The sequence below is a fragment of the Cavia porcellus genome, unplaced genomic scaffold, assembly GCF_034190915.1.
Source record: "Cavia porcellus strain 051 isolate PalLab524CR breed Dunkin Hartley unplaced genomic scaffold, mCavPor4.1 scaffold_26, whole genome shotgun sequence".
Classification (NCBI taxonomy): Eukaryota; Metazoa; Chordata; class Mammalia; order Rodentia; family Caviidae; genus Cavia; species Cavia porcellus.
Window position 1 is genome coordinate 12,739,449 of NW_026947509.1, and position 27,464 is coordinate 12,766,912.

General features: G+C 37.8%; 1 protein-coding gene across 1 annotated transcript in view; it reads right to left on the reverse strand.

Annotated features, from left to right (window-relative positions):
* The window catches only part of Ppp2r5a (protein phosphatase 2 regulatory subunit B'alpha), a 53,872-nt gene that overhangs the window by 23,927 nt on the left and 2,481 nt on the right, over positions 1-27,464 (reverse strand). Inside the window, exons 2-3 of the mRNA XM_003474251.4 lie at positions 5,615-5,811; positions 1,760-1,861 (exon numbers count right to left, since the gene is read on the reverse strand). Of these exons, the coding sequence (XP_003474299.2) occupies positions 1,760-1,861; positions 5,615-5,811 (299 nt within the window). The remainder of the gene's footprint in view (positions 1-1,759; positions 1,862-5,614; positions 5,812-27,464) is intronic.

Below are 27,464 nucleotides of genomic sequence, written 5' to 3' on the forward strand. Positions count from 1 at the left end.
ACTGTACACTGAGCCACGACCCTTAGAAGAACTGAAATCGCACAAAGCATACTATCCAAAAAATAAAATTAAAAACCAGTAACAGGAAAATTCGACATCATAAATAGGTAGAAATTAAACAGTATATTCCTTAATAACTAATGGTCAAAAAGAATCACATAGGAAATTAGTATATTATTTTAGATGAATGTAAACAAATCACATATGAAATCTTAAAAAAAAACACACGTTCATGAATGTTCATCACAGCTCTAGTCACAATGTGGTCAAAGGGTGAAAACAGCTTAAATAGCATATAACTGACAAAGGTGTAAAGGAATGTAGCATATCCACATATTGGAATATTTTGCAGCCATACAAAGGCACGAAGTGTAATTCATGCTACAACATGGATGAACCTTGAAAGTACACCTAAGAACAAGACAGAAAAGGCTACATATTATGATTCTATTTCTATAAAATACACAGAGTAGGCAAATCCACTAAGACAGGAAGTAAATGAGTGGGTATGGGGTAAGAAAGATGAGGCGAAGAGCAACAACGGCTGAAGGCAAGAGTGTTTCCCTGGAGGCCTGAGGAGCTGCAGAAGCAGACAGTGATGACTGCGCTTACTGTACTAAATCACGCCCTCTGAGTGGCTGAGCTGATGTTACACGTATTGTGTTACTGTAGACATGGTATAGCCTTCCTTTCGGCCTGAACCACAGTCTCCCAGTGTTGCCAAAATGAAGAATAGAAAGGGCAAGAGGAGGGGCCCCCGGTATACATTCTCTAAGCCTTTAGAACACATAGGGTTGGTCCTCTGGCCACACATGTGCAGATCTATAAAAAGAGTGATGCTGTAAACATGAAGGGAATGGGCACTGTGCAAAAAGGAAAGATGCACAAATGTCACCATGGCAAAACAGGAAATCTACAGCATTACCCAGAAAGCTAGTGGCACTGTCGTCAGTAAGCAAGTGACGGCAAGACACTTGCCAGGAGGGTTAATGTGCACACTGAGCATATTAAAGCTGGAGAGTTGTAAAAGCATCCAAAACCTGTCAAGGGAAATGATCAGAAAAAGAAGGAAGCCACAGAGAAAGGTAGCGGGGTTCCACTGAGCACCAGCCTGCCCTGCTCAGAGACATGCACTTCATGAGAAGCAAGGGGAAGGAGCCTGGGTCGCCAGAACCCACTCCCTGTGAGTTCAGGGCATAGGACGGGGTGCAGCTCTGCCCTTCAGCACCCACCTGGCGGCCAAGTGTTCTGGGCCCTAGTCAAAAAAAAAAAAAAAAAAAAAAAAAAAAATCACCCTGTGTTGTAAGGATGGCTTTTTTAGGTGTGTGGTACCCTTACCTCAGAAATAAATATTTGGAGCAGATTTTTACTCTCCCTAGTTAACTGTGTTAGGCTTTTACTCTTCAGTGTTTTTCTTGCTGAAAGATACTGCTGAGGTATTGTGTGGGTGTATATCCAAACGGCCAAATAGTTATGAAATATTTATATTGGCTTTGAGATCCTGTAAATCAACATGAGCAAAAAATGTATCAAAATAAAACGGAAGCCACTTCAATTAAATAAATGGAAGTCCATTTATTTATTTTCAGTTAAATAAACTGTTTAAAGCAAAAAACAAAAAAGTATTTTGGGGAAGATAATATGAAGAACATACTAAAAGTCAAATACTTTAAAATAATACTTAGAATCTAAAAAGAGAGAACCATGACTTCAGAATACTGATCTGTAGAAACTGTCAGTGCACAATTATGTTTCATACTTGTATGTGAGGCCAAGAGGCTTCAAGCGTGGGTTCATCCTCTTCTGGATCAAAATCCGGATTATCACTTGGAGGAAGAATACGGAAGATGTTAGCACTGATCTGTAAAGAAAAGTAAATTTAGATTTACATTCTTTGTTGTACAACTGAATTTCACAATGTAAAATATTTTAAAGAGTACTCTAAAAAAAATGTTTAATTTGGCCCAGCCATTCCTTCTGGGTATTTTCCCAGAAGAATTAAAAACATCATACCACAGTGATATATGTGCACCCATGTTTATAACCCCAAAATTTGTAATAGCTAAATCTTGGAAACAACTCAAATGCCCATCAACCAAGGAATGAATAAAAAAGATGTGGTCTTCTTATGCAATGGGACTCAGCCATAAAAAAGGATAAGCTCTTGACCTTTGTAGGTAAATGGATGCAACTCGAGACCATAATCAAAGGAACCAGACGCACGTCTAAACACTGTATTGTCTCCCTAATGTGCGAAGCTGAAAGAGTAAATAAGATTCAAAATGTACAATAGATATTGTAAAATAGGAAGAAACTGTTCACAAGGACAGAACAACTGGAACAGGAGGCGAAAAGGAAGGGAAAAGAAAAAAATATATGTATGTCATACACATAGACACATACACACACACATATGATAGTTAAGATAGTTATACTACTAATTTCTCTTAGTTCATTGAAAAGGTTTGTACGAATATTCCTGGGACAATTAAGGTCTGTATCTTGTACTCTGAGTAACTAATTTAAAGATAACAATATATAATGTACTAACCATTGTTACTCTCCCATTATCTTGTTTTGAAATTTTGATATTTTTTTAAATAAAAAAGTAGAAAAAAATGTTAAAAAAAAAAAAAGAAAGAACAATATTAAGTTGTGGTTATGAATTTAGTTCAAAACCTGGAACTCTCTTTAAGCTATAAGGGAGCAGAGTTTGTCTTTTCTGCCCAGTAACTCTGACTTCCTTACACCTTACTGCTAAAGATTTGAGATGGCATCTACAGACCTTTCTTAAACTACGAGTTATTCTTTCCAAGACTTGCTTAAAATGACTGAAGGGAAGAGAGAGAATTTGGAGGGAAAGGGAAAAATTACTAATTTCGCCTATCTCTTAACTTGATTCTTATCACATTTTCACAATTGTTGCCATATTCTAATGCAACAATATTCTATAGTTATAACACAAGACAAGGTGGTAAAATACAGTAGTACATACATATCAAACTGAGGGGGAGGAGAGGGTGGCAGAAAAGGCTTTCACTATTTTATACTGCATTTCATCTACTCTGAGACTTTTTAAAAACATATTAATCTCTCTGATATCAGGATATACTCTGATATTCACTGCAGACTCAGTGAAATGTGGTATTTATAATTTAACTGTCTGTATCACCTATTTCAGTACCAAGGTAATCATATGTTCTTCCTCACCAGCAAAAACAGACTGGGGTCCCAACCAACAATTCTTTTAATAATGACTGACTGACCAAACAGGTCAGTAAACATTTAAGGTGAAATACGGAGGGGCTGATCACTTGAAATAAAGTCTCCAGGAGCCATGTTTTTATAAACAGGATTCCAACTACTCTTACCAAGCAGCTATAATGGTAGACAAACGACTGTAGATAGTGTTACTATGACTAAGACTCAGAGCTTAAGAACCTAGAATTTGATCAGTTACAACTCAAAAGCCAGTATCTACAGGTAAAACCAATAAACCATTTGATGCACACCAATTTCAGTAAAGTCACAGAAAGAAGTTGAAAAAAGAAATGTATCTCACAGTTGTCAGTAGTAAAAAAAAAGTTAATTTTGTAGCCATGAGTAAAATTATCTGTATGCAACAGATATTCAGAAGGTCTTTTAAAAATTTAAGTGTAGATGGCTAAACTCTTAACTAAATATAAAGTATCCAAAAGTTTAAAAAACAAAAAGTAGGGGCTGGGGGTTTAGCTCAGCGGCATAAGCACCTGCCTTGCAAGCAGGCATTCGTGAGTTTGATCCCCGGTACCGATAAAAAAGACAAAAAAAAAAAAAGTACACATATGGGTAAACTAAATCCTATAATTTATTAATCTATACAGAGTAATATGACTCAAATACTTAAGAACTTTCAGTGCCTATGGACAACTTTATAAAGATGAAAAATAAAATATCCTCCTTTGATTTTTAAAATTCCTGAACAGAAATGATCTGACGAGGCAGGAGGATCACTGCAAGTTCAAGGCCAGCTTGGGCTGCACTGTGAGTTCAAGGCCTGTCTGAACTGCATAGTGAGACTCCCAAAAAAGACAAAAACAGCAACAAAAAAAACAACCAAACCATTTGAAATCAGTCACAGTAGGAATACTATTTTATATATTTATTTTTAAATAGGAGGTCCATCGAATTTTTAATACTTATATTCTCAAATGCACCACCTTTTTATAATTTGTGGAGCAAAGGAAACTAAATTTATTTTGATTAATGTTCTATTTAGAGCTTGTCTTTTAAAAAATTTAAGGCTTTTCTTCTAAAAATACACAAACTTACCTAAATCCTTTGGACAGACCTTTTAGTGTGATGAAAGAAAACCTAGTTTGTTAGCACCAAATTTACTTTTCCAATCATGTACTTTGCTCTTCCCCTAGGACATATACTATGGAAGGGGAAAGAAATGAAAGCTGTGGGGGCTGGGGATTTAGCTCAGCAGCATAAGCGCCTGCCTTGCAAGCAGGCAGTCATGAGTTCGATCCCAGGTACCGATAAAAAGGAAAAAGACCAAAAAAAAAAAAAAAAAAAAAGAAAAGAAAAAAAATGAAAGCTGTGAGCTGTGTAGGTTATACTTACTGTTAGTTTCTATTTTCTGGGATAAGTTTAAATTATGTATTCTGCAACTCAAATTACTCCAGATGAATTTCTGTATTTTATTAGCATGCAACAAAATACAAAAATCCCAAATATTAAACCAACTTCTACTGTTTGATGAAGAATGAGGAAGAATTACTAATCAACAGCATCTTAAGCAACCTCACATCCATCACTAGCTGTGACCAATTCCTGACATTAGACATTTATTTACACAGGCTGAGTGTCCCTCATCTGAACTGCCCCGAATGAGACGTATTTCGGACTTTGGAATATTTGCATATATCTTATGGGATATTTTGAGAAAGGGGCCTAAGTTTAACTACAAAATTCATTTATGTTTCATATGTTCCTAATACACATAGTTTGAAGGTAAACTGATACAATATTTTTCTGGTACCTTTTTGACTTTAACCTGTTACATGAGATCAGGTATGAAATTTTCCGCCTATGGAGTTCTGTAAGTGCTCAAGAAGTTCTGCATTTCAGATTCTGAACTTCTGGACCAGGATGTTCTATTATGAGTATCATTTTACTTTTTAAAGGTCCTAAATTTCAAGTTTTATAATCTACAAGTATGATACTAACGTATTCCAAATAGGATTTGTTTTAACCTCTCTTACCCTGCTTAGCTATGCAGTGCCAGTTTTTCACTGGTCTTTTCCTCCTCCTCCGCAGGCTTCCTCAGTGAAAACTGACCCCTTCCTCCCATGAAATTATCATGCAATTCTGAGCCTGTAGCTTTCCCCAGCGGCTCAGGAACTGCGTGAGATGGCAGCCCCTAACCACTCTGGCTACCGAATTCTCAAATTCCTGGAAGCAAGGACTGTACATTAGTAAATGGATGGAAAATCTTCCTAGGGGGATTTTAAAAACACCATTCTGTTCATTATTGTAACCTATCATAAATCAGTCTCAGTTCATAATTATTCCTCAGATCTTACTTAGAATTTATGTAAATCTGAGGAACAGAAGTCCAGAGGCTTACCATTTTTACTATATCAGAATACGCTGATTCAACAATTACACCACGATTAGTTGAAACATACTCAACCAGTTCATTTAGGGTTGCTCTTTTAATTTCTTTGCTCTTCAAGTCTGAAACAGAGTCCATGAAATCAAACAACACACAACACTGCTGCAACTTCTGGCAGAAAAGCTCTTGTTGTTCATTTGAAGTGGCATCTATAAATAAAAAGAGAAAAATTCTATTAGAAGTTACCTTTGTATATAATTTTATACAAGTTACTCATGAAATAAAACCTCAGAAACCTACTGGTAAATTTACCCATTTAATCCTACCATTTAGGGATTTATACTGGATTTTTCTCATTGCCTACAATCAAACATGAAATGGTACTGATTCTTTTTTTTTTTATCGGTACCAGGGATTGAACTCACGACTGCCTGCTTCCAAGGCAGGCGCTTATGCCGCTGAGCTAAATCCCCAGCCCCGACTGACTTTGTTTAACATACCTGTAATCTATCCTTTTCTTATCATTTCCACTGTAATTTTAGACACTCATCATCCTTCATCTGGATATAACAACACTCTAATTGTTCTGCTTGCTCAACCTCAACCACTATCAATCCCAATTTATCTTCCAAGCTACTGAAAAGACTAAAGTCTTACTAAAATCCGAATCAGTATGATCACACTCAATACTTTGCAGTGGCACTAAGAAATTAAGAGAATGAAGTTCAAAGCCCTCTGGATTGTACACCACGTACAGCTACACACGAGTAAGTCATCTCTCAACTCTTCGCAACAGCCGCTCCACCCTGGGTAAACCAATTTCCTGAAGACTGCGCGCTGCTTCCTCTGCTGAACACCTTTCTGCATTCTCATCCTGGGAGCTCTATGCATCCGTGACCCTTCTGTTTATTAAGTTCCTTCCCAGCTTTCCTCATGGAGCTGAAGCTAAACCTGCTGGCTGCTCCTGCACTGGGAAGCGCTTCAGCTGCACACCTCTGTACTGTGCATCATACACATCGTCTTTTATGGCAGTTACACGTCACATGTCCAGCTTACCTAGACTCTGAGGCCAGGCCCCTAAAGGCAGGAACCAGACTATTTATCTTACTCTCTCCTCTCTTCATAGAGTCTAGCACTGTGCCTAGTACATCACAGGCACTCAATAAAGGTTCATGGTTTCAGTTATTTATTACAGAAATATGAGCACATTATTTTAATTTGATTCAAACAAATGTATGACCACTTTTTGCTTCCAAAGTTTAAAAAGATAACAATTTGAATGTGAACCTTCAAATTTATAAGCAACAGCCATCAACTAGCTTAACTACCTAAATTCCTAATTATACTACTGAGATTAAATGTTTTAATCCACACATTTTCAAGCTCACATTATGCAAAACTAATCTCTCACTAAAACTAGTACCCTCTCTTTTATGAAGACACAGGTAAAAATCTTCACAAAGATGATAACGTAATATATACTTTTTAAATTTCTCTGGGACAGGAAACTAGTAAGATCACTGAGCAGTTGTGCTCACGTTGTGGTCCTCAAACTGATTTAGACAAGGTATAGCTAAAAGAAAGTAGGTCAGCTTTTCTACATTAACTCATCCAAAGTCAGACTACAGACACAGGCCAAGCACTTCATTGGTCAGTTTTACTACATAGTTTGAAACATATTTTGAGTATATTATAAAGAACTGTATAATTCCTTGGAAGAATTATGAATTTTAAAGTAAAAAGCAGAGGTTTTAAATACAGTTTGAATTTGCTGCAGCCCATCTATGGTTGTGCCAGTAAAACCTTCTTGTAAGTTAGCTCTACACTTACAGAGAACTTGTCCATTATCTCTTCCAAAATCCACAATGGACCTCTGGTACAGGTAGGCTGAGGTCTACTCTCCTAAGACTGGCACTTACAGACCTTGTAGTATTGATTAAAAGGACATGACATTTTGACTATTGCTGCGATGTAAGTTTTTGACACAGAGCCACCTTCTTTGAAGCTATTTTGAAGTGGGAAGACTTTGGTGTACCCTTTTGTAGAAAGACCATTAGATTTGCATCTATGTTTTAATACTGAGTGGCCCCTGCACTGAACTTCACTCCATCGGGGGGTGAGATGACGCCTCATTTGATACATACACACATAACCAGCCTCGTGCTCAGGACCCTCAATACTATCAGTCGTTTGAAGCAGAATCTGCTCATTTTCTGCTACATCAGTTGTGTTTCAAGCAGCCCTTTCCTTAAGTCTTTTGGAGTTTTTACTTCCAAGTTAAAAGTTACATGCATTTAATTTCAATTAATAAAATATCTTCTAATATTGACACCTAGCTGATTTTGACTAATAGAGTCTCCTTATTCTTGATACTTTAGAAAAACCAGAAAATAGACATTACTGCTTTTTGTAAGCTCCTTATATATTTTATTTAAAAGGATGTTACTGGGCACCTAGCTCCTGGGTCTTCTCCAAGTATAAATTAATGGTTTTCATAACTTTTTATACAGTAATCCATCTCTCAGCCTAAAGATTTGAACTTTTTTTTCCCTCTAACAACTGCATCTCAGCATTTCTCTAATTAATAAGTTGGACAGGTCACATAGTATTTTTCCAAACATTAGAAATATATAGAAAGGCAGTTAATATTTTACCTTCTTTGTCTCCTGGTTAAAATAGGAGTTTCCAAATCTAAATTACAGAGTAAAAATCTTTTCCTATCTAACCTTTCCAGTAAGTATACAATCGCTCCTGGGCAGTCCGCTGTGGTATATAATACAATATAGTGCTATCGCTAACATTCCTCCATGACAAGGTTCACTTGGTTTGTTCTCAGTCACAGTTTTATCTTCAGGCAAAGCATATGACATTCTGCTCACAGCCACTGCCTCGCTGGCTTTTCTCACACTGCTGTCTCCCCTTTCTTCCCTTCCTCTTGTCTAGTAACAGTATCCTCTAAGGGTTTTTATGTACTAATTTAATTAACACTCACAACCCTTTGAAACAGGTTCTGAAAATTAGAGATGATTTCCTATCCTCAACAGATTAAAGGCAGCTGGGAAGACAAGATAAAAACATAATAGGATAATGCTGTCAGGCAAAATGCCAAAGATACTGCCATTTACCACATATACGATGAGTATGTGCCTATTCTGCACACAACCTGGCATGAAAAACATTTCATTTTAAGAGTGTTTACAAGATCAAATATACACAAAAATCCGAAATCAAATCAGAATTAGCTAAAAGAAGGAAAGTGACAATTACAAAGTATCTGACTGCTGTATTGAAGAGGGGAGGGGAGAAGGACGAAGGAGAAAGAAAGGAAAAAAATAAAGAAAACTACATCTCTGTATTTCAAAGTATGAGTTGCAAATGACTGGCATACAGGGAAACCATATCAGTGGGTAAGAGCTAGAGTTTAAAAGGAACCAACCACGCCTGGGTATTATTTCATTGACTTGTATATGGGAATAGAGTTAGGAAGTAAGACGTGCTTTATTCTGATGTCTGTTATTCTGTTTATTCTGATGTCTGTTATTCTGTTTATTCTGTTAGAAAAAAAAAAAAAGCCATTGTTCTACAATATGTAAAATATTACAAGGGCTGGGGTTGTAGTACCGTGGTAGACCACTGCTCAGCATGTGTGAGGCCTTAGGTTCTCTCCCTGGCACCACAAATAAAATAAAAATTCAGTACTACAAGATCCCATACTATACAATGTGCCTAAGATCACAAAGCCAATTTGAAATAAAGCTGGGACTCACACCATCTAAATGCAAGCATAGTAAGAATACTACCTCTGAAATAGCAAATTTTCCTTGTAAAGCTATATTCTAAATCCTTATCCACTCAGAGAATCACAGTGCACTGTAGTTAAAAAAATGACCCTGGGCCTGGGGATTTAGCTCAGTGGCTTAAGCGCCTTTCTTGCAAGTGTGCGGTCATGAGTTCGAGCCCTGGTACCGATAAAAAAGAAAAAGACCAAAAAAAAAAAAAAAATGACCCTTTTGTTTATCTCTTCCCTTTCCCTTTAAAATGACAGTAAACAAGGAGGGGAACATAAAAATCTACAGTAACGGAACAGAAGAAGTCCTTAGCAAAAGATTTCAACAAATTTCTGGAAGACTCAAAGGAGAAGTAACTGAGACAACCAAGACAAAGGCAGTCACATGCTAGAATAAACAGAAAGGGATTACAGACAAAAGTCCTAACTAGATTAGTTCAAGACTAAGCAGTATGGAGCTAACCAGAGGGGGGATTAAGACACAGGCTGAAATACTTGAGATAAACATCTGCATGTACTCAACAGTCATTCATGCTCTAGGTGGAAAAAAAAGGCTTTTTCTAAATTGAAGAGTCCTAGTTAACATGTCCAATTACTCTCAGTAAAACTAGCCACTCCAATTCCAAAAATAATTTTTTGTTTACTTGTACATATTAATGGAAAACAAAGGATCAACAGACATCGAAGAACACCTTGGCTTGTTAGAAAGACTTTTCTAAAGTTTCTGATTTGCTTCAGAATACTCTTAAAAGTGTGCTCCTATCATGTGGGTCCGTGTGGAATCAGTGTTGTGGCTTGTATCCAGATGTCCCCTCAAAGCTGCATGTACTCATAGGTGGAGCTCTTCAGAACCTGGGTCCAGGGCATGTGGAGAACACATGCTGAATTTTTATTTTATTTGTGGTGCCAGGGAGAGAACCTAAGGCCTCACGCATGCTGAATTTTTATTTTATTTGTGGTGCCAGGGAGAGAACACATGCTGAATTTTTATTTTATTTGTGGTGCCAGGGAGAGAACCTAAGGCCTCACACATGGTGAGCAAGTGTTCTACCACGGTACTACACCCACAGCCCTTGTAAATCTTTTTAAAATCTTTTTTAAAAAATAAAATGAAATAAACAAAAACTGACCCAAAGGGACAATTTAATACATCACTGTGAAAACGCAGACCTGCACAGGTATTGCAGTCCTCAGACCTGGCCCCACCTCTGGCGCCCGACTCCCGCATCCCGCATCCCACAGCTCTTCCTCCGCCCCCACAGTGCAACCCAACCATGAGCAGCACTGCGTCCAGACCCACATGGCACACGCTCCCGTGCCCAGCTTCAATACCTGCTCCTGCTCCACTCTAGCCCCGGCATTCTCCAGACCTGACTTTCCTGGTATGAGTTTCTAATTCCTAGATGCCTACATGACTTACAGGACTAAGCCAAAAAGTAAAGAACATGACTTCCAAGCTGGTTCTCTTCATGGGAAGGTTAAGAGTCACAAAGTCCTCAAGGATCACAGAATAGCAGAAAAACAATGCAATGCACACAGTTGAGTACATAGCAATCTCCCCTTATCACTGTCTCTGCTGAGATTTTTTACAGTCACTGTGGTTCAAAAGTATAACATTCAAACAAACAATAGTTCTGAGTTTTAAATTGGTCACTATTTTTACTGTGATGACATCTGTTGAGACGTGAACTGACCCTTTATCCAGAGTATCTACACTGTGAGTGCTATGTAACCATTTGGCGGCCATCATGGTTATCAGATTGACTGCAAGCTACTGCAGGGCTTGTTTTCAGTAATACATCATGGCGGCACCAACACATAAGTACTGAGCTGACAATCCAGACACACGGAGAAAATGCAGTGAGTGGTTCCTTAAGGGAAAACAAGAGAGCCCTCAATTGAAGAAAAAAATTGTACTCTGAAAGTGCTAAGATCTACAATAAGAACAAACCTACCCATGAAATTGTGAAAGGAAAGAAATCTAGGCTAATTTTGCTGCTGTACCTCAAACTGTAAAAGTTATGGCCACATTGTGAGCAAGTGTTTATGTAGGATACAGAAGGCATTAAACGTGTCCTCTCAAGGACAATGTGTTACACTAGAAAGCACTGTGCCTAATTTATAAATTTAGCTTTTTAATAGGTGTATCTAGTAAAAACATAGTATGTACAGGGCTTGGTATTACCTTGGTTTCAGGCATCTGCCTAGGAGTTCTGAAACATTCTCCCCAAGGGTAAGGGAAGCCGGCTGCACAGCCTGGTTGTCTCAGTCACTTTTCTCATTACTGAGGCAAAATACTGGACCATTGGTTAGAGGAGGAAAGGGTAATTTCAGCTCACAGTTTGTAGAGATTTCAGTCCATCACTGGCTGTCTTCAAGGCAGAGTGGCAGAAAGGGGCATCACAGAGTTTTGAAACAGTTCATGGCATGGCAGGCAGATGGCAACAAACAGCAAGCAGCTAGCAGACAGCCCGTCTCTCCAGGCAGGCTACCCGCCCTCTGGGTGATGCCACCCAGAACTGTGCCAATGTCAACCAGTAGACTAATTTAGTACAACACATTCTTAACCCCAGAACCACATGCCCTGGGCCCAGGTTCTGAAGAGCTCCACCTATGAGTACATGCAGCTTTGGGGGGACATCTGGATACAAGCCACAACACTGGTTCCACACGGACCCACATGATAGGAGCACACTTTTAAGAGTATTCTGAAGCAAATCAGAAACTTCAGAAAAATCTTTCTAAGAAACATGACATTGCATTTTCTGGTGTTAATTTATAAAAACTAATGAAGAACAGTACTAAATTAAGAAGTTTTTGAGACAAGTTTGGTCTCCTATCCCCCAAACCATGTAAGTTAAATCTGACTATAGAAATGTTATGGAAAATGAAAACTCACTCTCAACCCCACTCTCAACTCATCCTCAGGAGAGATGAGCCAGTTTTTCCTGGTGCTCATGATGGAACTGTCAGCATCTGACTCTATTTCTCTGCCTTGTAGACTTAGGTAAGCTTTTTAATCATATACAAAGATAAATTAGCCAACCTCATAAGAAAATAATACTGACATTAATTTAGGAATTACTCCCCTATACATTATATTAAGATATTCTAATTATGTATCCCTACAAGTAAAACTTGTAAGTCAAATCATTATCAGAATGATACCTGGTGTATGCATTTTCTACTGAGTAAAAAAGCAAATAATAAGTAAATAATGAGTTATCTTTAAAATTCAGAGACTTAAAATAATAATTATTATCTCATTTTCCTGGGGCAAAATTTCAGACAAAAGACAGCATGGAGAGCTTATCTCAGTTCCGTGATGGTTAGGCCTCAACTAAAAAAAGAGAAAGCCAAAGGATTTAATTCTATGAAGCCTAAATTATTTGTATGCCTAGCAGTAGGCTCTAGTTTTGGACACAAGCATTTGGTGAGGATAGTACCAAAACCGCTATGTCATCTAACCTTCCTCACAACATGGTGACTTCATTTTAAGGGTAAGAAAACTCAAAGAGGTCTAACAAAATACACAAGACTTTTAATGAAGAAAATTATAAAACCTTCAGAAATAAGGACATAAACAGAGATGTACCATATTCATGGATGGGAAGATTCAACATCATCCCCAATCAATCTATGTAAAGAATGAAATCTGGATCTAATTCTCAATCTGGTGTTCTGATGGCAACAAAGAATTGTTCTTAAAAATTCACTTGGGAAAATAAAGAGCCAGAAATAGCCTAGATGACTTTTAAGAAGATAATAAAACAAGAGTCACCTTACCATATTAAGTAATTAAAACTAGGTAGTGTTGTACAAGAACAGGCAAAAAAAAAAAGAACACTAGGAGGAAAAGAGGGCACTCAGAAATAAACCACAGTACATATACAGAAGGTTATTACATAACAGATTTTTTAAAAAGTTTTTAAACAATTTATTCAACTTACTCATAGAAAAATAGATTCTTCTCTCTTATACCAAATTCTAAGAAAACTGAAAAAATAAATGTAAACAGGAAAACTGTTAAGGCATTTAGTTTTATAACCAACAGAAGACTGATATCCAGCACATACAAAAGAACACCTAGAGATCAGTAAGAAAAAAAGCAAATAAAATCCACAGGAAAAAAAAGCTCATGGTACACAAATGACCAATAAAGATATAAAACACATTCAAGTACACTGGTAAACTAGGAGATGTAAATATATATAAACAGTATATATAAATCTATGCATAGAATGTCATACAGCATTTTATACCTACAGGGTAAAGATGACAAAGGAATTTGAGTGAGATATCTTCTAGGACTAGACTTCCCACTGTAAACTACTAAAAACTGGACAAAATCAACTGTTCTCAAATGGTGGGAAACAGGCAGTTCACAGTCATAATCCCTGAGAGAGAGAAAACAGTGAGCCCAATAATCACATCCCACTGTCTCTCTAGCAGCACTTTCTACAGAGACAGAAACCTCAAAAGACCAAGCAGACCAAGCATCTGTCTCAAAAGACAGACAGACAGAAGTCAGGGATACTGAGACAACTGGGACTTGCAAAGAAAAGCACTGACATGAAAGGCACTGAGAGACAGGAGATTAGAGTGTGGCCAAACTGGCTGAGGTAGTAGATGTGACCTGCTAAGTACCAAATCCCAGGCCATGGAGCTCCAGTGGGCCAATCAGTTAGGGTATTGACTTATACCAAACCCCAAGACGCATGGCACTGGATGATGCCTAAAGCCCTCTCGGGGACCTCTCACAGGAACTTGATTAGGTGACACATAGAACGGCCTGGACCCGACATCAGCCTGAGGAATAGGTGGCAGTCCATGTTAGTTTTTGCCACTGTGTCCACTCTCCCGTGGTGGCCACCCTCATGCTGTAGCGTGTACAGTACCTTTTTCCTATTTTTCATGATCCAAACTTTGCAGAGCCTTTACTACCTCTAACAAAACTGCTATCATTTGTGCTGTCTTGACTAATGCTTTACTCAGGACAGAAAGAAGATAGAAACCACCTCCAGAAGGAGACTCCAGCACCCCAAAACCCGGCAAAAACTGCACAGAAAAGAACTTTTAATTTGTCTATACCGAACTGATACAATTTTTTTTCTTTTATTCTAGTCATGTAGTAAGTTGCTTTTGAATGTAAAATAGCTTTGCATTCCTGGCATAAATCACAAAATGATCATGATGTACAGTATTATCCTATTTATATATTTTGGTATTCAATGCAATTAGTTTATATAAGATTTTGAAATCTATATTCATGAAGACTATGCCTACAATTTTCTTTACTGTTAATGTTCTTGTCAGGGTTTTTTACTTATAATTCAAATAAACATCAAATATTCCAACCTTTGTTTCTTCTTGGCAGTTTTAGAATGCTGTTTATTTAAATGAATTTTCCCATTTCCCCTAAGATTTAGAATTTATTTGCATGATTCTATGCATTTGAAAGTGTGAGTTTTTAAGTAGGGTTAGGTACTAACCATTATTACAAAACAAGCTACAGCTGTAGTCTAGAGACAGAGACAGAGTGGGAAAGGAGCTCCACAGACTTGCCCTTCAGGGAAACTGTTTAAAACCACCAAGGAAAGCCTCTGGAAATAGTCCCAAGGGAAACTTCGAATGAGGAAACATCTACCCTAGGGTATCTATGAAAATCTAGGAACAGTAAGTCTGTGGTATCTGAAGCAAATGGCTCCTCTCCCCTGGCTTAGCCAAGTAGGCTACAGGTCTCAGAGGTGCACTCAAGCACACAGGGACCCCTCTTCCTCCAGCTCCCTGATAAGTTTCCTTCAAGTGAGGAGCAGATCCTGGCATTTCTCATCCTGTCCATAGCTACCTGTCACCAAGGCTAACAAGGTTCTAGGCGAGGGCTTTCTAGAGGGCTTTCTAGGCCTTCTTTTGGGAGGTCTCCATGTGTGGCCAGATGTAGGCACCGCCACTGGGAATTGTGGGGCTCCAATTTACACTAGCCCTGGAACGTCCATAAGCCCTTGGGCTGTTGCTTTCCTTCTTCCCCATCCCCTAAAAACACCTTCTCATCTTTTCCTAAAGGAACAGAACTTCATTTGCCACAAAGCATAAAAAAGTTCAAATCTAAAGATGTCCTAGGGGCTGAGGATTTAGCTCTGCGGCATAAGCACCTGCCTTGCAAGCAGGCGGTCGTTAGTTCGATACCTGGTGGGGGGGTGTCCTAAAAAATAGCAAAGATCATGGTGGAAGAGAACAAGGAGATTTCTAGAGTCAATGAAGGTACAGGCTCCACTGCAGGCCAACTACAGGAGAAGCCGGAAAAGCTGCAGCTGCAGGAGCCTTCTGGTGTCTGAATAAAGATCAAACACTGACCTTAGGAGTGACTCCTTCAAAGCCTAAATTTGATTGGATTAGTCAGTAGAACACATTGTGCCCCACACTGCTGAGAACAACCAAGTGTCAGCTGGAGAACAGTGGAACTCAGCAGTTGGGAGCACAGTCAGAAAAAGACAAAGAATCCTGCCAAACCACTGTCATCCCAGGGGGACTGCAGGCACAACTAAAGCTCCGGCTCTGAGGGACATCACTCAGTGACTGAACAAGGAAGTGACAGAAATAAGCCTCACGGGGCAGGATCATCACCCAACACCGCCACATCACTTAAGACTTCTAGTTACGCGCCATACACAAAAACATAAGCAAAGCAGAGAATGGCTCACAGACCAGAAGGGGCGTGGGGAAAGGCAGTGAAAACTACTTGTGGGTGATCAATGTTGGATCTAACAGACTGTGACTTCAAAACAGCCATTACAGATATGTCCAAACTAAAAAAGCACCCCATCATTCAAGAAGAAAGGTATGACAACAATATTATATCAAATACAGGTCATCAATAAAGAGCACTCACAAATGAATCGAAGTGCAATATACAATAGAATATTCTGCGTAAAAATGAACTACTGACATGCGGCAACAAGGATGAGCCTCGAAAGTACCGTACTAAGTAGAAAAACTCAGTCACTAAAGGACACTCACACGAAATGTTCACAACAGGGAAATCCAGAGGGACAGAAAGTAGATTCCAGGTTGCTTAAAGCTGAGGAGCAGAGAAGGTGGGGACCCCTTAGAGGGTGACTGCTGAAAGAGGTGGGATTTCTTTGTAAGATGGTAAAAATATTCTAAAATTGACTATAGTGGTTGCACACATCTATAAATATATTAAAAGCTACTAAATTATATGGTTTAAAGGGGTGGATTATAGGTATGAGAATTATATCTCAATAAAACTTTTAAAAACCCGTAGTTTAGTACTGGTTTCTAAGTACTTTCATATCAAATACCCAAAACATTACTGAACGACAATAAAATCAAAGATCATTTGTGGTAATGCCACTGCCAAATAAATAATTTCAGTCTACCACAAATGTGTATGGAACAAATTTAAATCCCGTTTCTCTTTATGCTGCCTATAATTTACACTGTTAGATAAAATTCTGAAACATGTAAATGAGAATACCAAAACCAACATGTAAAATGAGAAAGAAGTAATAATATTCCATTAATGTGACTATGTAGGGTTAGTTTCAAGAACGTTTCACTTATTGAAAAAATTTTAGTAAAATAAGGTAATTTGGAGTTTTCTGCTAATGTGGTTTTGCTGATACTATCTCTAGTGCCTCTTACCAGGAAATATAGTCTACATTTATATCTCTGAAGATTTTAAATACAAGTAGGACATTGAAATTTTATTAAGCTATCATAAAGCCTTCCTCTTCCTGTCCATCTTCATTAAAGTCAATGTGGGAAGTTAAAACTTCTATCAAGTTATTCAAATTGTTCATTTGTTAACACTTTTTAGCAATATCTTCATTTGTAACAAAAACAATAGTATAATGGGTATACTTTTCCTTAAAGGAAAAAGTATTATAACCGCTGCTCAAATATTTGAAATCTAAAGCTAAGATCTCATATAAGATTCATGCTACAAATTATAGAACAAGCACTGTATCATAGCAACCCAGCAATACCACTACAGTGACACGCTGAGGATGCAATCCAAGATTCTAATTTAAGAAACTGGCACAGAATATAGGACATGTAGCTTTTTTTGGCAATACCGTTAGAACATTAATAACTAAGAGTCTAAAATCAGCTTTTATTTGAAACTTTAGAGATCAGGCCATTATAAAGTCATAATGGAAATGTTTATTAACAAATGACTCACAGCACTGTGACTAAATATGACTTAGTGAAGGTTCTAGGATTTCGCTAAATTGAAAATGGGGACAAAAACTGCACATACCACATTTTAAAATTTTTGAACACACGTATACTATCAGTTTGATAATTCTAATACACAAGCGTATATTATTTCAAGAAAACACCTAGAGTACCATCTAAAACTTTTAAGAATATAAATATTGGGGCCAGCATAAGCACCTGCCTGGTAAGCACAAGGTCGTGGGTTTGATTCCCGGTATAAAAAAAAAGCATATAAATATTTCTATACTTTAATCAAGTATTCAAGTGTAGGTATAGTCACAAGTATTACATCATAGAAAGGTTAAAATATACTGATCAAATTTTATTTCAAAAAGTTCTGCTACCTTTTGTATTAAAGAGCCACTTCTGATAAAGCAGAAAGAACAAAGATGAGAGTGAGCTACAGGGTTTAACAGTCTATATGTTCTTATTAAAATAATAAAACTATTATAAAATAAATGGTGTAGTTAAGAATGACATATCTTATTGTATATTCTTTAAATGAGTTTATTTTAGAAAATCATGAAAACGAAGACTCACTTATGACTCACAAAAAAGTATTGCACCCTAAAATAGTCATTCCTATTCCATATATGCTACTTCTCTAGACCTTTAAAAACAAGTAGTTCTCAAAATATGTGTAGGTCATCCTGGTGATCCAAATTAAAAAGATTATAAAATAAATGAAACACAAAACCATTTCCCGGATAATCTGGTATTTAGGTAAAAGATGGGTTATTTTTTTACCTTTTTTACATGAATAATTGAAATTTCACAAACAAAGGCAATGTGACTACAGGAAATAAATATACCTTAAAAGCAGTTAATTTGTTGCTACCCTTGGTGCTTTAGTTCCACTTTGGATTCTGTTAGGCTGGTTCATTCACTTTTCCAGAAGCATTTGGAAAACTGCTTAAGGAAATGACATATTAATTGCCTAATTTTAATGATCTCGAAGGTTTAGTAGAATAAAATCAATGAAGTAATACACTGGTAACTTGGGTCACAAACTTAATTCTTTCCACAGTTCTGGTCACAAAGCAAATTCAACCAGAACCAAACCAAATTCCCCTATAAAGCCTGCAGTGAACCTAACCACTGAATTTGATCTGGTTCTTGTCAAACTCAGTTTGTGACCAGAACTGTGGAAAGAGTTAAGTCTGTGACCGGAGGTACCACTATAATAAATCAGTCCAACAGACTCTCACACACAAGTGTCTCTGATCTTGCTCCAACTTATTTTCCTCTCAAATGAGGAAAAATTCAACAAAAAAGAAACTGTTCTGCTAATGTCTACACAGTGTAAGAAAACTTTTCGAAATCTTATGTAGGACAATGAAGTATAACCAGGATTTCCAAAAGAAATATAAAAGTAGAGTCTAATCAGTGCTTGATAATCCATAGTAATTTTTCTGTGCGTCTAACTGCAAATCACTGTAAATTTAAATGTGTGGTAACTCCAAATTAGAAATCTACGATGACACAAATGTGTTACACAACCAACAATTTACCTCATCTTCAGAAAAAAACTTTAGGGGGCAGGAGACTGTTGAAAGGGGGTCCACAAAAAAAATCAACAAAGCTTATTAGAAGAATTTAACAAAGATCCTCTACTTTAAAGGTCTTTAAGGAAAAAACCTTAGGGAAAGGGGAAAAAAAGAAAAAGAAAAAAATTTATGTTCATAATGGTCTACCTGCCCAGCACCTAAAGAAACTGTATCTCCTTTGGTGAGGCTTTTCAGTTCCAAATATTTCTCTTTTGCATAAGGTGCTCAAATCTGCTTTAATGCACTTAATACACACCTTTAGGTTAATACTATAGAGAAGGAATCAGTAACCAATTTCAAGGGCTGGGGATTTAGCTCAGTGGCATAAGCGCTTGCCTGGCAAGTATAAGGTCATGAGTTCGATCCCCAGTATCCCAAAACAAAAAACAAACAAACAAACAAACAAAAAAACCAATTTCAAAGATCAAGCTGTTCATGGTATACACAATGCTGTATAACCTACTAGGTTTGGGTTTCTTTGCCTACAAAATGCTAAGAAGTCTGACATATACAGACATCACTCAGTTACAAATCATTTTAAAATTCTGAAGTACATGTTAAAATGGTATTTTCTTTAAATCAGTTTAATAGGCTTTGCTCCATTATTTCATTCAGTAAATAGTAAAACAACACTGACTTCCCAAATGTTGTGCAGGAAGACACAGATGATCAGACCTCAAAGCACTGAACTTACGGTTTCAAGACAGAAAGCAGGCAGTGAAGCCACACTGACCCTATTCACACGCTTCTCTTCACAAAGAGCTGCTTCACGCACATACCACAGACATCCTGCTACGGGTGGACATGGACGATACTGCTGAGTGGCGGAACAGATAACTCCAGCCTGGCTCTGACCAAGTGGCCAATCACCAAATTATGTACACCTTTTAATAAGCAAAATTAGAGTCACAGCAAACCATAATGTAAGAATGCAATTTATGTTCAGAAGTCACAGAAACACCAAATGGTACTCTGATTCACATACTGAAAGTCTACCTGATATTTATAACTGGATTTCCAAAAGAGAGGTCAAATTTAAAGTTTCCAAAAATAAAAATCTGGATTTTTTCTATATCCCGTTCCTTCTCTAGCATATTCCTGTCTCCGCAGGTGTGCACCCCCTATCCAACATGACACTCTAAAACACACCTGGGAATCATGCTTGATGTTGTCCCTCTCCATCTACTCCTGCCCCCTAATAATTCATGTCGCCCTAAGAGATACCTCGAATAAATCTCTCTTCCTCTCTACTGCTATCGCCTTAGACTAAGCTACATCATGTCTTCACTAGCCCACTAAAATAAGCTCTTAACTGGAGCTCCTTCAAAAGTTTGTTGCTCTAATCCACTCTCCCCTCCACAGCTACATATACTTTAGGATTGCAAACTTCCTAAAAGAGCTGGTCAGACTTCCTGACTCACCCTTTGCAATTCCCACTTACTGTTCACCTCGAGCACACTGTGTGTACTGTGTGTCAAGTCTCTCCGTCCTCTGAAACGCCTGGCAGGTTAGCAATGACGCATAAAGATTCCCAAAGCCCGGAAACCTTGGGTTACTTGGCCTGTCTACTCTTCAGTGCAACTCTCCCTCCCCGCCAGCCTCCAGTTCTCAAACTACTCTCCTCCTTTGATGGCTTTGCCCCCCAAACCTGGTCTCTCGCTGCCTCCTGGTTCTGTCTTTTCCTTTGACCATCATCTAAATGTTGGAATTCCTTGGCCTCTTCTCATGCTATACAATTTCTCTAGGCAGCCACTTCAATTTACATTGCTTCAAATGCCACTTACAAGCTAAAGGCTTATTACCATCTCTAGCATAGATCTATTTAGTTCAAGACCCAAATTATGTAACTTCCTGCAAGGCAGCTTCACTTCAATCTCTCACATGCACGTAAACTATCTCACAAAAAAAAAAATCATTATTTTGTCTTCCTAAACATTTAACCTTTTTTCCCTTTCAACTAACCATCACACATCCAGGTGCCCAACTCAGAACTGCATTAACATCGATTCCTTCCTCTTACGAAGTCCTGCCTGTGATGCCACCCACCCATCCCCTCTTGGATGAGCCACCTTCGCCTCCTGTCTGACTGCAGGCCACATCCTACCGAGGGCCACTGCTCCGCAGAGTGCAGCACGCACCCATACCCATTCTCAGCGTGGAACACTGTGAGAAGCCCGTCTCCTGCTGCGTTCTACATCACAGCGTGGGAACTGCTGACAGTCAAGGCCAAGGCAGTTCTGACTTGGGCAACACGCTACACAGTCTACACGAAGACCCCTTCACATTCTGGCCCGACACTTGCAGGCCTTTTAGGTCTCAGTTTACCTATCACTTTCTCCAGGAAAGCTTTCCTTCCCTTTTAGAGGAAAACTAGGTTGGCTCTCTCACAGCCTCTCCTAAATTTTATAAACACTTACCACACTAACTGAAACTGCCTGCTTACAAATCTGTACTCCTTATCAACTACAAGCTAAATACACCTACTTTCAAATGAAAAAGCATTTGTTGTCTTTTTGTTTACTAAGTGAGTAGAGTTTCAATCTCCCAACAGTTCACCTAAACTTTAAGCAGTAAGGAAACCAAAGTACTAACATTTTTCAAAGTAAAGAATGCACCTAACTCCATAGTGGGAAAACAAATTTTTTTCCATTGACCATTTAAAAGAACAACAGTGCAAGATACACATTTCTAAAGAAACTGTTTTACTTGTAACTTCAACAGATGTTTAGCTTTAGAAAAATCTGATTAAAAGGTCAAGTTATAAAAACCTATCCAGTTTTGTTAATCAAAATACTGTACAGGGTTACAAGATCTCTCTCACATTCACTTTTACCAAGTTTGGAAGCTCAGGAAGTAACACTGAGGTAGAATAATCTGATTTCTGATAGTGAGTGCCCTTTACCAGTAACTGAAACAAATACAAAACTAAACAGACAAAATAACCATTTTTGAAGCTATATTACCATTTGGTATTCTTGACTGCAAGAGCCAGGCCTAGTCATCAAAAAGCTCTTATTCTGGGCATTTGATCTCTTCGGCCACTTCTGCGCTGTTACTTGACAACTAAGCAAAACCTGAGTGTAGCTAAGAGCTAAGCACCTTGTCTTCTCCTCCTTACTTGAAAGCAAGCTTCTCCAGTGAAATTACTAGAAAGTTCTTTATTTAGAACAGCGAGTGACACAAATGTCCAAAAGAAGATACACAGAATGACTTCTGAGGTCACAAGCATCAGAAGCCAAAGTCAAATACACTAGGTGCAATGAGAGTCACCATTCCAGCAGGAGGAGTGTGTTCCCCAGAAATCTGCCTAGCAGCAGGCAAGCAGAAGTCAAAGACAGGTTCTCTGAAAGTCTCCTAAGCCTACCATAGCCGGCAAACAAACACAAAATTCCAATGGGTTTCTTTAAGAAATCTGAATCAAAATTATAGGGTTTCTAAAATTTTTCATTACTCACCAAAAAGCCCACACGAACAAATTCCTTCAGGGGAGAGTTCAAAAAGACATACATGAAAAATAATCTTGAAACTGCTTATTAGTAAATTATCTTGCCCAGACAAGCAGACTTTATTTTACATAAACTCAGCCTGTCATGTAAAACTCTTTCAGCAATTAGGTTCCTTGTTATATAATAATGCACTAAAAGTAATTATGTATTTTAAATCTGTTCCCTTCATCTCCTTTAAGGACATCCTTGTAAATAAAGACTTTACCTCAAATTTAAAAGTTAATGTAAACTAATTATTTGTTTATTCAGTTTTAAATATACACATGTCCATGTCTGAGAATCGACCTGCTATAACTCTTCCACACAAACCTTATACATTAATTATTCCCCAGAAACAAATCAATAATGTAAACTATCACTCAAACTAGTCACTGGAGAAATACAAGAGCAAACAAGCCTTTGTTTTAAACCCACATTTACTATTTCCTATCAAAGTGTTAAGAACTCAAAATTCATTTACTTTAAATAAGCTTGAGCCAGCTTCCGGCATAAACATACTAAAACAAATAGAACAGAAAAGAGTCAATCTCTAATAGATAGCATCAAACATCACCGCAAAAAGCACCATCAATGAGAGGTAAAGGTTGACTTAAATTAATAGGTAATTTCATCAAAACAGTGATTTTAGAGCTGTGTATGGCGGTGCATACCTGTCTGTAATCCCACCACTGGGGAGGCTGAGGCAAGGAGATCACTGCAAATTCCAGGCCAGCCCGGACTACATAGAGAGTTCAAGCCCACCTGAACTGGAAAGTAAGACCAGGACTAAACTGCATACCTATAATCCCTGTATTCAAAGGGCTGAGCCAAAAGGGATTACACTCCATGTTCAAGGTCAGCCTGAGCAATTTAACCAAACCTGTCTCAAAAAAAGTAGGACTCGAGGGCAGGGTCTGGGGATGTAACTCAAAGGAAGAGCCCTCATCCAGCAAGCCAGAGGCCTTGAGTTCAATCCCCATACCACCCACCACCCCACCCCCAAAGTTACTGGCTCTAAGGCCCAGAATGCTGTATTTAGTACTATGGTATAATGAATTTGGAAAAAGCAGACAGCTGTCTTCACACACATTTCCTTTTGGAGCAAGAACATAACTACATCAAGGACTGAACAACTTACCCCAAACAACACATCAACAAATACCAGCAGTATTCAAACTGATGAAAAGAAAAGCCAAAGACAAAATCGGAGCATGGAATGACAGGAACCCTGGGTCCTCACTGCCCTGCCTTCAATAAAAACCTGTAGTCAGCATTAAGACATACAAACACTGTGGAGGAAAGTATTTCTTGATACAAAGCAAATATAAGGCGTGGCCCAAACCACAGCTAAGTTCAATAGTTTATTTGGTCAATGGCTTTTATTCAGTATATCCAATAGGTCTACACCGGCAAGAAGTAGAATACATTAAGTTGAAGACATCAGTTTTACTCTCCAAAGTGGTTGTGGTCAACACCTGTATTCTGAATAATGGGCTTAAAACCAGGCAAATCATTACCAAATGTTCTCAAAGTTACCTGCCCCGTTCCTCATTTCTAAAAATCAGGGAAAAAACCAGACCACTTGGCCTTCAATGATAATAGCTGGGCTTTAACTACAGTAATACAACAAAATCTAGTAGACAAAAGCATCTCATCATACCTAAACTCCAAGAATGGGCAGCACTGTCCCTTTCAGGAAAGCAACTGACTAGCCACAGGGGGCAGCAAAGTAAAGAGTGAAGTGTAAATACTGCAGGTGAAAGGGCAGGAAATGTTAATAAGCTGGGTAATGAACCATGAGAATAGGGAGAAAAGGACGACTTCTCATTTAATGAATTAAATCAAGAGACAGATAACGCTGAATCCATGATTCTGAACTGACCGCCAGAATTCCCCCGGGAGCCGTTAAACCTACACATGCTTGGATTCTACCTTCCAGCTATTAACTTATAATCTTTCTGGAGTGGGGCCCACATATGGATATTTTCAAAGTTCGTTAAGTGTAAGGCAAGTAGAATCAGAATGCCAACCACATAAAAATAACCATGGCCTTTATGTCCAGATGTTACAATGTAAAAAGCTAAACTAAAAAAAAGCACAAAAATCTATTATTTTTAACTGTTATTAATTTTGTTGATAAGCTTGTCTCTGAAATCCAAAGGGGCAATAACTCATTAGAGGCTAATTCACCTTTGTGATTTTTATCAAGGGAAAAAATTCTATTTTTGTAGGTGAAAATGATTAAACAGAAGTTCAAAAGGGTTAAACAACCAGCCCAAAGCCATTATGAGTCACCACGAAGGAAGAAGATAGTGTAAGCCTACTAGTAGGAATTCACAGGGTTGGGTGCCACTCCAAGAGCCATACCAGAATGCCAACACACATTCCTGGATTATCACTCTACTCAATTAGACACTTCATTAAACAATCCAAAATTAAATGAAGAAACAAACAGGTAAATGCGTGACTATACGACCCTAAATTAGGAACTCTGAAAATGTTAGACGGAAGCACAAGATTTTCCTTCATGCAAAGACTAACATTAGCCACCATATTTAGCAATTTCTCGAAGAAGTACATACTAAGAAAGTGAAAAGAAAAAATTAAATCTCCCAGAAGAGCTACAACAATAGTCCTAAAAGAAAACAGTCCTAAAAAGTTTTACTTTGCCCTCCCCTCACCCCCCATGAGAACTGAACCCCAGTCTTTCCTGAACTACTGTATCTCCCCACCCCTCCACCCCACTGTGGTAGGTTAGGCAGAATAAACTACCCACCCTGGCTGGAACTTGTGATCCAGCCTCCTGGAGGTGTGCACCACATCTGGCTAGAAATAAACTTCTTAACATGAATTTCAACTCTCCCTTAATCCCATCCAAAATACAAACATGGCCCTGTGTTTAGATGAAATGACACTAACTTTGACATCTATGAACCTTAAAAGCTAAGTGGACTAGTGTTTTGTCCTGCCAAAAAAAAAAAAAAAAAAAAAAAAAAAGTTACAGAACTTCAGATGTTATCTGTGCTCTTGTTCCACAATTAACTCAGAGAACACAAACCTCCGTTGAACACACGTACATCCCGCCTCGGCCCCCCAGTGCTAAGCACGGCACTTCAGTCAGCAGCACTGGTACCCAGCTTCCAAGCAGGGGCCAGCAAAGGAGCTGAGTGATACTTGGGAACTTCTTTACCTTCTCTGACGAGGACTCCAATCTCAAAAGCAGTTCAGCCTGCTCTTTACCACTGACTGGCTGTACCCGAGGAGACAAGCCCATTACACAATTTGCTTGGTTTAAAAAAAAAAAATTCTTATGGCTGCTTTTAATATTACCAAGTCTGACTTTATCTTCATTTCTACACTCAGGTTGAAAAAAGGTATAGCTCTACCTCACTCATGAAATCACATCTGAAAACATTATCAATAAAATCCTACTTCAAATACACTGGGAAAGTTTCCTATTTAAGTAATCCTACTAACAATGCTTCATTTAAAATATTTTAAATCTGGATTTCCAAATATCAAACAGAATGGGAACTAACATTCTTTACCTATTTTTAGACACTCAAATTATTTCACTTAATCCCCTCAATCCTGGAGTTAGAAGGTATTATCCCCTTTTATAGATAAGGAAAACAACTCAAAAAGATTAAAAATTTACCTTTGACCCAGGACTAACCCCAGGGACCCAACTTTTTCTATCATATTGCTTCAAATTTATGTAAAACATGTTAACAGCAAAAATACTGAAATCATCTGACTGAGTCTCAGTATCAGTTGCAAACCATCCAAACAAATAATCACAAGTCTGAAACCAAACTGAACCTCAGCTTTCTCAGCAATAAAATGGGAGTAATATTAGTCTTCAAAGAAGATACTAGGATGACCCAATAAAATACAATATTGATAACAACACACTGAGACATGGGATATAGTAGCATTCCTTAGCAGGTATGAAAAAGCAGATTACAGATACCAAGTTACATGTCTTTGGTCTGTCATGAGGGTTACTATTTTACAATTAAAAATAAAAAGGTAAAATAATTTGAACATGATAAACTGCTGAACAAATACAAGGTTATCAACTACTTTTCCAAATCAAACCTTCCAAAAACTTAAAATGGGTTAGACTAAAAACTACTATAACAGATTTCTTAAGATTAAGTTTTCATACTTGTTGCTCATCAGATGAAAAGTTTAAGGTGCAAAATTTTATGCAAAAATATTATTGACACAATGTTCCTAATTTTATTTTCTAGCATCTAGCTCTCAGAGTAGCTTATATAATGAACATAATGAAAGACAACATCTTTGTGGGGGGAATCTAAGCTTTAAAATATAATTTAATTTAATTTTAGGACCTATATAAATTCTTTTAAAAAAACAAAATTGAACAAGGCTTGTTTGTTAAATACTATGACAAAACAATTTATCTTCAACATCTTTACCATTAAAATCTTGTGATTCACTTACTAAATGATTTTACAAAAATAAACCTCCTATAGAGGAAAAAATTGGATTATTTTGCTAATACTTACTCACAGTATGCTTTGAGGAAAACTAGTTGGCACCTTCCCAGCCTAGACTCATGTGGACAAAGTGTAACATAAGCAAGTTGGTATAAACACTTGAAAGATCTTGGATGCCCAGAGATATCCGAATTACTCCACAGTAAGATTATATTTCAGCACAGGAAGAAAAATTCTCTTTCATACACATACTAAAGGGCAGTCTACAGTTTTTTGTCAAAGCCACAAATGGAAAAAACTACTGCTGACAGCAAAAACACACACACTCACACA